General features: G+C 32.6%; 1 protein-coding gene across 4 annotated transcripts in view; it reads left to right on the forward strand.

Moving 5' to 3' along the window:
• LOC122268406 (basic helix-loop-helix ARNT-like protein 2) overlaps nt 1-12468 on the forward strand; it is a 53008-nt gene that overhangs the window by 31508 nt on the left and 9032 nt on the right. For 2 of the 4 annotated variants that reach the window (XM_071186168.1, XM_071186167.1), the window contains exons 11-12: nt 2127-2431; nt 5267-5323. In XM_071186168.1, coding sequence (XP_071042269.1) covers nt 2127-2431; nt 5267-5316 — 355 coding nt within the window. In that variant the 3' untranslated portion in view covers nt 5317-5323. Of the gene's footprint in view, nt 1-2126; nt 2432-5266; nt 5324-12468 lie in introns of those variants that run through there. The other 2 variants (XR_011637884.1, XM_071186169.1) reach the window with 2 other exon arrangements.

The raw sequence follows: 12468 nt of genomic DNA on the forward strand, positions 1-12468 counted from the left end.
AGGAATGAATGCGGCGCTTCATCCAGTTTTCCCACAGCCGCCTCACTTCTTGTCTGAAAACCCCGTTGACAGGAAGGTCAACCTTTGTTAGGCCGCCGGGGATAGCAAGTTCTGTGGACAATTATTTTTTTTTTGCACAAAGCTTTGATAGAGTCCACTTTATGGGAGCGCAACGAGTCGAGGATTAATAATCCACGCGGCTGGAAAAAATCACCTTTCCTCCTCCGATATACCAAATCCAGCCACTGCCCCATCATATCCTCGTGCGTCCATCCCTATTCGTTGGCTGTAATTATCACGTATTGAGGAAAATTACCTTTCAGTATGGTTTTCCTTTTGAAGATCAGCAACGGGGCGGAACATCCAAGCACACAGGTGAAGGACATTTTTTCATGACCAGTGGTTACTGCCACAGATTTTGTTCCCGTTTCTTACACAGTCCTGTTTGGAGAGTAGTCAGAGGAAAGCAGAACCTCATCCATATTTATCATTTGTCTGTGATTAAGTCCACATTTCTCCATCATTTTAGATAAAAAAGAAGCCTTTTTTTCAATCCAATCAGAAGGCAATCGTTGACCTACTGTGGTTTTTTGTCTCACTGACAAGTTCTTTCTCTTCATGAATCTGAATCACCAATTCTGGCCTCCTTTAAAATCTGGAATTCCCATCTGGGAAGCAATTAATTTCGCTTGCACGCAAATTCAAACAGTAGAGAGGGACAACCTTTTGGCCCTCTGCTCCTTTATCCATGCCGGCAGGTTATCCTCCAGCACTGGCCACCCAACAGCGCCGAGCATGCTTCGGATGTACCATTCATCGACATCAAATTCTCGAGCAGCAGCCCGATTTCTAATTTCTTCAGCTCTTTTAATTGCTGAGAGCTTAAATGCAGCCGTATAACTTTTCCTCTTAATGGGAGGCATCTGAAATATATAACTTAAAAACAAGTTATACTGAAATTTAAGAAAAATGAAATAATAAAAAAAATTAACGAGACAAAAATATTAATGGAACAAAATATTAACAAAACAAAAACGCAACTGAAGATCGGAATTGAAGATTAAACGATAATAAAAATAAGCTAAGGACGAAGTTGATCGAACTCTTAAGGCAGAAATACGAGTAATGAAAAAAAAATCCAAGAAAAAGCGCTCCTCTTCCAAGCATTTAAAACACGTTTCTGTATTCCCCTTTTCCTCCCCCTACTTTCTCTTCTCAAATGAGACTTTGGAAAACAGCTCTTTTTTATTTACTGACTCCGTCTAGGAGGGTGTAAAATTCTCCCACATTGCTTCTTCCTCTCTTCACTGACCATCAGTTGAAAGTTAGAAATTCTTCTTGAATAATTTAATTGTATGAATATTCAAGTTCATCTCCAGCTCATTTGCACCATTCATTCATCAAACATTCACATGTTCTTAACAAGCAGCTGAAAAAAAGGGGAGTGGATGCTTACTGATGAAACCAAGAGACATATTTCCTGGAAAAAACGGGGAGGGGAGCGTTTGTTTCACAGTGAATGTCAGAATGTCATCACTGGCACCACATTGATTTTATTTATTTATTCCTTTCTGATTTATGCTTCTCCACTCCACGCCCATCCTCTACACTCAACAGCTGTTCCTATGGCAGAAGGGAAACACTGTCTGGAAACATGGGGGGGTGCGTTGACCATTCTTTGTAGTAACAATAAGCATGAAAAAATAAATAAAAAGCACTAGTGACAGGTGGAAAAAATGATGAAATTTCCAGTGGGGTTTCTAAAAGGCAAATTTTTCTAAGGCTATATTTAAAAAAAAGTAATGCTACATAGGCTGCCCCGTTAGATACGCCTTCCTATTAAATTTTCAAGTTTTAAATCAACAACGCTGTGGCGTGTCTCCGCGAAATTACGGTAATAATAATTTATCGTAAATTGATATTTGGTCCCAGCATCGTTGATTCTCAAAAGGGTGTGTAACATAAAATCTTAAACTTCTAATTTCCAAAATTTTTACAGCTTATTTTGAAATTGTGTGTTCTCATGCCTGATAAAAACTAAAACAAACCAAAAATACAGTGGATTTTTAGTTCTGTTTCATTGAGCATTTTGTCATCGGCCACTTATGTTCACTTTTTATTTTCAGTGATATGGAAGGCAAATCACAGCTAAAATATTTCACTGATCAGTATATTCCCCATATTAAAGGAAACTCTACTTCATCTCTATTTGAGTCAGTGAAAGCTCTTCAGATGTCAAGTAGTAAAACTTCTCCTGCACAAAATGGTAACAACATGTCTACTCACAAAAATACTAAAGTTGTAACAAAAGAGTTAGATGTGATCTCATGCCAAGACAGTGGACACAGCAATGCAAACACTATCATCATAGATGATTCTAGACAGTCTGAAATTTCAAGCTCAGAGTTCATCCAGGGAGATAGCTTATTGGGTAATTCTGATCCAACTTTTATACTAAAATATCCTTTCTTGTCTGTAAAATGTGATGACAGCCAGTTGTCTGAAAATAGTAACGAAAAATGTATAAGCGAAATTTCGGTTATGGGAAATAATTGTGATAACAAATCAGTATTAAATTCTAAAGATGATAATATATTAGCCACTCTGTCTCCGAATATCACCCTGCAAAATTTATCAGCTGTAAACAGTATTAATGGTAGTGGTGTCAAAATTCATGGCAAGTTAATTGAAGAACATGATGATAATGTAATTCCATCTAAAACTGTTGAGATTTCTTCTCCTTTCTTTAGTTTATGCCCAGTAAATCATTCCAACGGTACTAATGAAAACTTAAAGCTAGACAATTTAAATGTCCGTCATGTAAGTGAATATGATAATAACAGTGAAAGTGATGTTTTTTTGCGTAATGACCGTTCTAATGAATCTTTGCACAGTGAAATTTAAAACAGTATATCCAAAGACAGTTTAGATGTTTTCTCTGATGTTTCTAATCTCTCAAAGGATTTATCTTTATTCTGAATGCATCTAAAACAAAATACACAATCAAGCACCCTAGACTCTGATATTTCCGCCCTTTAAGGAAAGATTTGAGTAATTAAACTTTTCAAGGGACAGATAATTCCACAATGCAGTTAGTTAAGTAGATTTTAGAAAGAAAAAAATGAAGATTTTAAAGAAATATTAATCTCTAACAGTAATTTATCACCTTTGTTAAGTTCGAACCTACTTCATGAGAATAGCAGTTCCTCCCTCTCATCCTCATGTACTGAGTGGAATGATTCTTTTCAGCCACAAGATATATTGCTAGGCAAGTACATTTTGTCTGTCATTCGATTGATTAACTGATTTGAAATCCTGAAGTATTTTATTTGTACCTCTTGATCGTCATTAAATAGCTTAGTATGATAGTTTCCAACTTGATGTAGGAGTGCAATGTAGTATTAATGTATGTTGTGTTGCATTCTGTTCTTTTTCTTTAAGCAAATTAATTAAGTTTCAAATAATTGAAACAATCACGCTCATCCCCCAGTGAAAAGATACGCTTAAAAACATGGTTTAAAAATGAGTTAATAAATTTGCACCTGGAATAATATATAAATTGATAACGTCTGCTAATAAAATTTCTAGAGCTAGAACATATCGCATACGTGCTCTTTTGATCAGAATAAATAAGGAAAAGAAAGTAAATTTTCACCAACAAATGTTTATGTTTATTTGTTCTTTATACAGGGATTGTTTTCTAATCGAACTCTGTTCTTGAATATGATACATCAATCTAGATATTTTATAAGAACCAAGTTGTAGGTGCGATATAGCTACAACTGGTTCTTGCGCCAATAACTCCCAACTGTTCTCGAATATAAAGAGATTTTTGTTTCCATAAATGTTTTTGAAAAAATAATAAGGATTAAGAATAATATATTACTTACTATTTGAAGAAATATGTTATTTTTTTCTAGTCAAATTTTCTTTTACATTTCAAATCCATTTTAGCACTTGCAATATTCTTTGCGTGACAAAACGAACATCTTTATTACACGATGACTAATAAAAGCAAGTGCTATGGTGAAATAGATTAAAATCCAACACCACAATAATTACTCAAAGATCAGATTAATGCACCCCGAACCAGTCGGAGGTGGTAGGCGAGATAGGACATGTGACTCTCTCCAGACTTAGCTATGAAAGATCTTGATGTTAAAGGAAGGAAAGAGAGGAAACCTCCCGAAGAACTATGATCAGTTTTGTTTTCTTCATGCAAGAAAATTTTTTGTGTAACAAAAAAAATTCGAAAAAAAAAAAGTTGGGAAAGAACTACCTGCTGTTTGTTTACTTAAGTAACTACTTTTTTTTTTTACTCACCACATGACTTGCACATATTTCCAGGTTATTTTTGAAAATACTTCAATATGACGTCCCATTCCTGAAGGAACCTTTAAAGCACTCTAATTGAAGAAAGCCATCTGGTACAAAAATGTTTTAAGATTTTTTTGGCGTCATTAGAATATGACTACTGCAATATTTACTAACAATCTTGGAATCAGGAGCATTTGGTGAAAAACTTGGCTGGCACATCTGATCACTTCGGTATCAGATCACAGATGACTCAGAAGCATCGGAGTCTAGTTTCATTAAATTAATGTGTTTTAATATATCACTCCTACCACCCTGGCTGATATTAAAGTCGTAGGCACTCATATTGCAATATTCATATGTGTTTATCTTATGTGTTAGAATTTTTTTATGGTGGAAAATTAATTTTTATACTATTCAGAAATACTTTAATTTGCATTACTTATTTTATTATTTAAAAATAAAGTGCAAGCCCAGAGCGCACATGTTAAAAATATATTAGATTTAGATAAGAGCACTCAGAGGTTATCATGGGCTAGTTAAAAAATGCAGAACGGACCAGCTGTCACAGGGCATGCAGGGTAGAAAGAATAAAGTAGTTTATTGTTTCGGATTGGATAAGAAAACTTTTTCTCTTTGAGTTAAAGGATTTGATCATGCCATTCCTTGGTGATTAAAGTAGGTACATTTGGGACAATACTTGGAAGAAAAAAGCACTTTAAAAATACTAAATTGATGTAATGAAAATCATTAATGGTTTATGCATATAAAATTGTAAAATTAGATGCATTTTTGTAAAAATCATGAAAAATTTGCACAAAGTTAACTGGTATGCAATTCCTTGAATTACAATTAAGTTTATAAAACTCTTTAGACATATTCCTTATATTTTTTTTATTGAATGTAATTACAAATTCAATTTGTATTTTTAACTTCTTACATTTTTTATCAGATTCTTTTTCTTCTGAAGAGAAGATGAAACAGGAGAAAATATCAAAGTAGAATTACGGTAAGTCCCACAAAGTCTTATCTGATTTTATACATGTGCTTACTTTTTAATCTGCTTTTAAATTCGTGAGTTTGGAGCAGCATGTCTTTTTTTGGACCTTGTGCCACTAAACCCTACACTCAATTCAATTCCCACACAGTTGATTACATCTTTGTTCCAATTTATACAAATGTTAAACTTATTAAATTATTCAAGTGCTATCTTTAAGATTCATTAAAGTGATATTGATCAGAGAATGAGTTGAATAAATTTAGAAATATTCATGATTTTTACTTCGTGCATATTTTATGAACATTGAATAGTTTTTTTAAATATTTAGTTAATTTTTAAATATATGTTCTATATAATTTCAAAAATTATTAAATTTGTATTTTAATCTGAAGTGTCTTTTTATTTAGCTGATTTTTTAAGCCTGTTACTGTGTTTCACTTCTGGTCTTAAGTTGATAATCTAAAATTAGAAATTGGTTAATTATCACTGATGTGATATCAGACAATTTTTTTTCTATACTTTTAGGTAATAAATATTAAAATAAGGAATAATCTTAATCAATATTAAATAAGAAATAATACTTAAAAAGGGTTGCTGTTTTTTTAATGCTGATGAACTTTTTTCAAATTGTTAAAAATTGTTAGCAGATGTTAAGAGTTACCTTTAAAAAAATGGTCATATTTTTTTATTTATTAGGGGAGAGTGACTCACCTTGGGACACTTTTTTATTTTCATTTTTTGAAATTTTTTTTATTCAGATCAATTATTTCAAAATTTTACCTGGTATTCTTGTAACATTTGAAAGCATTTTTAACTAGGTTTTGATTTTGTATCTGTCATAGAAAGAATTTTAAACAATTTTTAGTTACCTTGCTATTTGTCCCAAAGTGTACCTCCTAGTGTGGCACCTTGGTAATTGTCTAAAGTTAAAAAGATGTGAAAAGTTAAGTAGAAGTTTTCTAAAAATAGTTCAACTAAATAAATTTACATTTTTTAATTTTGTTAATAAAGTTTTATTTTGTTAGTTTCAACTTCTTGTATGCAAATCCAATTGTTTAGAATCAAATACCAAACCTAAAGAATGTTCAAAGCTTTGCTCTGCTTAAGTTTTAACAAAATGTCATTTGAATCTATGTATGATTTGTCTTCTTTTTTGGGATAAATAAATGTTGCAGATTGATTCACTCTTCTCAAAACTGATAACTCTTACTCATCTCCATCAACTCTTTCAACGCAACCTACAAAGGCAACAATAGATTTTTTACCTGTAAATTTGATATGAGCAAAATCATTGTTCATTTCAAAATCAAAAATTTCAATCAAAAATTGTTTTAAAAAATATTTTTGTAATCTTGTTTCACTACTTTTTTCTTATCATCAAATATTTTATTGTCACTTTCATTGTTCAATTCATTTAAGCTGCAAGCATCATCATCACTGTTATCATTGCAAAAATCACTAATTACTGGTTTTCTTCTGGATATATTTGTCACTAATTCTGAGAGCAATAAATCCTCATCTTCCCAGATTTTTGTTTACATTCTCCCAGTTTGGTGCAATGTTCATTTGAACAAGTTGCACTCAATAAAAACAGATTTTAACCCTTATCCTGTATTGAGTCTGCGGCATGCAGATGTAAAATTAAATCGTCTCCGAATCGGCCATACTCGGCTGACACACCTACATTTGTTATTTGGGGAACCTCCTCCCCAATGCAACACCTGTGAAGTTTTACTCACTATTCATCATATTTTAATCTTCTGCCCATGTTTCAACCGTCATCGTCTAACCTTTTTTGGTAGTTCTATTTTAACTCTGCAGGATTTGTTAGGTGACTCTCATCATCCTAACATTTTTGCGTTTCTACGCGCAATTGGTATTTTATACTGTATATAACTGTCTTATCCTATTCACAATTTTACCTGATTTTATTCAGCTTTGAATGCAACTGTTTTGTAATGTTTTACTACATTTACATTTTATCAGATTTTACTCACTTTTGAATACCTCTGTTACGTTGTATCTAGTTTTATAAATTCCGTGTGACTTTTAACGAGGAAACTTTTTATTATACATTTACCTCATTTTAAAACCGTTTGTTTGGCGCAGCATGTCCTTCTTTGGACTTTGTGCCATTAAACCCTACATTCAATCAATCAAGCAATGTTCATTTGGTTTGGCAAAGCACACTCATATGTACGTGCACATGCCTCACATATTATTAATCCTTAATGGTACTTGGAGGCTTGTAACATATAGTGTACCAAATTTGTTTCTTCCTCACCTGTGATTATTTTGCGACTCTGTATATATATTTAAAACATATTTAAAGTTAGAATTTGGCTGCTCTCTTTTTTTAAAGGAAATAAAATTGCGGTTCATAGTGGTCTTACTAATACTGTAGAATTCAGCAGCTTTCTTACGAGTCATTTCCCTTGATAAAATTTTGCAGCTGCTTTTTCAACATTGTTAACACAAACTGCTGCATTATTTTTATACTTTTTGCTTCTAATTCTTGTGATTAGTTAAGTCTAATGAGTTCCTAAAATAAGAAATAATAACTATTAATGAACACAGATTATATATATTAAAAAATACTTTGCAAGCACAATATCTTTTTGTGAAAAATCTATTTTTAATAAGGATTAATTATGCATATCCAGTGTCCCAAGGTGGGCCACCTCCATCTGTCCCAAGGTGCACTATGTACTTAATAGGATATTTTAAAATATCTTACTTTTAGGCTTAGCATTAGAACAATTAAATTTGATCACTTCTAAAGGAAAAGCTTTATACTTATTACAGAGGTGCCAACCTGGCCGAATTAACAATCAGGAGTCTCCTGAGCAAAAATTCAGGAGATTTCAGGAGGGGTAAAAAAAAGTTGAATTTTCACCTATAAAGTATCATTTTAAATAAAAAAAGTTATATAACTATAAAAGACAAAAAATTTAACTTTCAATCAAGTAGTTTTTGGTTTGTAATAGTTTTAATATGATATAAACAACACACACATCAGTGAAATTAATTTATTTTTCTAATTCAAAATCATAAAAAACATAGCAGCAACAACAGAAATCAAATGGTAAGAAAATACTATTTTACTCAGAAAAAGAATTTTTAAATTGAAAAAAAAAAATCAATCCAGGAACCATTTTAATTTTAAAAAGCAAAATAAATATAGAAACAAGAGAAAAACATTACTATGATAGAAATAGCAAATAAAAAGCATATAAATTGTAAACTTTTTCAAAAAATAAGAAAAAAATAATTAAAATTTTAGAAGACTTAAAGTAATTTATCAAATTTCAAGAAAAAGATAAGAAGCATAATAATTATTAGCCGTGAAATAAAAAACAAATATTCAGAATTTTAAGTAGAATTTAAAGAATTATAAGTTGCAGATTTAGCTTTTTGCAATAAAGATTTGCTAAAGGTCTGTTCATGACAATTGCCTTTCATTGTTGATTTTAAAATCAGCACTTTTTCAAGTGTTTCGTTGCTCATAGATGACCTAAACTGTGTGCAAGTTTTGGTGACAAAGCTAAAGATCCTCTCACATGTAGCATTACTGTGGGGGAGTGTCAAAATGCTTAACATAACTTTGGATAACACTCCAAATTTATTGCTTCCGGCAACATCTTTCAGTTCGCCAATCAAGGCCCATGCCTTATCAACTCTTTCCTTGATTATTTCTTGTGGCAATGTCTCCATTTGCAAAGTGCAAAATTGCTTTTGAATGACATCAAAATTAGAGTCTGAGGGAATAATTATTGGATAACGATCCAGGAAGAACTTCACTGACGAAAATGAAGCTTGATCTATGGTTTCAATGCAGGCTACTTCTGCATTGATCAAAATTTCATCATTGTAAGGAAATTTTTTAACAATGTAGCAACAAACATTCTCATAATATGATCGGACAGTTTTGAAAAAAAGTTTCTTTTTTGAAACATTTTCTAAAATCTTAGAAGCTTCCTGCCCAATAACTATATCAGCATCAGATTTTTGATTTTCTAGTTTAGAAAACTCCACAGTAAAAAGGGTCGATGCTTTCAATGCAGAAGGTTTAAGAAATCTTGAAAAGAGTTCTTTTAACATATTTATTAAAATTTTTCGCAAAACATGTATATGCGGAATGCTAGATTGAAGGGTTACATTCGGACCCTCAAAAACTGGCAAAACATTAACCAGGAAATGGCATAAGGCCCTATTTATATCAGAAGAAAGAAAGAGGAAAATCCTTTCCTCTCTACTTAACACATTTTGCCTTGCATTAAGATCTTCTGGTACACAAGGACTTGACTCACGTTTTCTTTTTTTGCTATTAGAACTTTGAACATTCACTTCATTTTTAAAGAGTGATGTCAGTGGATCCCACTGCTGTAATAATCTAGTTAAGCATCTACCTAATGATAGCCATCGGGTAGACACATTAATAACGTGTGTTCTTAATGGCTTAGGGAAAAAGGTTTAAAAAGTAAAACAAAAGATTAAATAATTAATTTAGAATGAACCATTAAGAATTAATTTAGAAGAAACAATTACAAATTACTAGAATAACAATATCCTGTAAACGGATACGTATCATCTTAATTCGAAACATGGCCAAAAGTATAATTTAAAAAAATTTGCGTTGTCGCAATAACCTGAAAGAAAAATAAATAGCTGAAAAGGAATGGATTGCCTAGAGTTAAAAAACACATGAGACAGATAAAACAAAAATACAGAAATTTGTAAACTCACCACATTTTATTTGTTAGACAGCACTCTTTTTTTTAAAAAAATTAAAAAACGTATAAATGCAAAACATCACTATCTACAGCCACACAGGCCACAAATTAAAAATTATAGAACAATTTTATAGATGTAAATGGATTTGTATCATGCTCAAAAAATCGTCATCAATTTCTTCTAAAAATCAGACTCCACGCCTCCCTGATGCACAGACGTACATCAGGGGGCCCACAAAGAAATCGAATGAATCTTCTCGAAAAAGGGGGAAAAGGAGTCCCTCACTCCCACGTTGCCATTACTTTTTGTTGAATACAGTTGCACTTCGGGAACTCAGCTGACAGGTGTCGCTGCGGGAAAAGTTCAACCTAATCCCATGGCGTTTCAAAAGCTGCTCCTCGAGATAATCTGCTCCTATAGGATCAGTCCATGCAATTTCTTCCTTGTACAAAGCAATACTTAAAGTCTTATATTTTTGCAACCTATGTCTTTTCTTAAAGACATTAAAATTGTTAAACAGTGTTTAACACACATGTTTTAAGATCTTTCTCTGCTCAGCATTGAACAGAGTCTGGAATTCTTGCAGCTTTGACTTCCTCTTAGCACTTTTTTCTAAATAGAAAAAAATATCGATAAGATATTCATCTATCTTATCTGGTAGGACAGCTGCTCCTTTAAGGGCAGCCAGATTAATCAAATGGCAAGAGCAACCGATTACAGCCAAATGTTCGATTTCTTTTTTAAGACATCCAGCAACTCCAGTTTTTCCACCTACCATTACTGGAGCATTTCCTGCACCAAGAGACAGGCAGTTTTTAAGTGGGATGTTATTAACATTTAACTCACTTAAAATTAAGTTGGCTATATTTATTCCCGTTGAATCCCCTTCTAAATTTGGCACTGACATCAAAGTACTCTCTATTACCATGCTTTTTTCATTATAGTAGGTAACAACAAGTGGATAGAGTTTCGCATCAGATTTGTTGCTACCATCAGTTGATATCGAAAAAGGATTTGCTTTTAAAATCTCTTTCACCGATTCTTTTTCAAGCATTGCCATTTCGCTTATTATAGCAGATGTTTTTGTTCTGCCAGCAGCATACTTCTTGGCAATGTTATCATTCGGAAACATTTTCCGAAACAGTGGCCCGGCATGATCAGCACAATTAATGGGTAGATTGTGCTCAATCAGGAATGCCGTAAAATAAGCTTCTGCCTTTATGACAGAATCATCCTCGGTTGGAAAAGAAATTTTTTTATTGCTTTTCATAAAGTTTATAGCATTTTTGTGCTTCTGCCCATTCAAGTGCCGCAAAATATCGTTTTTGCCGCCGTGGGCAATTAAAAAATCACACGCACAATCTGTACAAAAGGCATACACACTTCCTTTTTTAGAAGCAATAATAGAAGGAAACTCCTTTGTGTAAAATTGGTTAAAATTAGTTGAATATTTTCTTTTAGATTTCGACATAATAAAAATATTTTTAAACTAAATATATGCAAATTTAATTATTAATAATATTGATATAGAAAAGCAAATCAAGTTATAGAGAAACAACGTTCATTCATCTAAACACGTCAAGGCACGGAAAAAGAGTGGGCGGAGTCGGAGAGGAAGGGTGACGTCATTGATTTGGAATGTTAAGGAGTGGTAACGAAAGAGAGGAGGAAGAAAGCGGGAAGGGGGGATTAAAGGAACTCCTGCAACTTCGCTTTAGGCAGATAATAAATAAGGAGGGATGAAATATTACAAGGGGGAATCGAAACGCGTGGAAGGAAAAACAAAATATTTCGTCGCTCGCGGGAAATGAGTTAGGGTGTCGATGGAGGTAAAATTCGGGAGTTTTTTGAATAAATTCCGGAGGGCGGGAGCTGGACACAAAATTCGGGAGACTCCCGCAAAATGCGGGAGAGTTGGCACGTCTGTTATTATATTGCCCATTATTAAAAATAATTTTATTAAAATTTCTTTCTACAACTAATTAAATTTTTATATAAAAATAAAAAAACATGCTTCAAAAAATAAAAATTCTAATAAATTCTTACCTGCTTAATCAATCGAATCAAAGTATGTTCCAAGATTAGGTGACGCTGACATATATCTGAATCTAAAAGAACTTAAAGATAATTTAAAATTTAAGACCAAAAATAAAAATGTACCAAGGTGTACTGTGTCCAAAGAGCCACTCTCCCCTATAATTAACATACACCAGATTCAAAGTGTCCACATTTCTCTCTTAGATGACCATACACTTTTGAGTTTTTGTAGCTTTATCTATTTTATAGTTTACTCCATACCAAAACGATAGTTTGAAAAGTGTCTTTCGATAGTGGCAGAGTATGCTGGCGGCGCTGAGTGCAACGAAAAAGAGAAATGGCAGAAATTTTGTGGAAGCTTGGAACTTTTTTTTTGGACAATT

This window comes from Parasteatoda tepidariorum, chromosome 10 (genome assembly GCF_043381705.1).
Source record: "Parasteatoda tepidariorum isolate YZ-2023 chromosome 10, CAS_Ptep_4.0, whole genome shotgun sequence".
In the NCBI taxonomy this organism is placed as follows: Eukaryota; Metazoa; Arthropoda; class Arachnida; order Araneae; family Theridiidae; genus Parasteatoda; species Parasteatoda tepidariorum.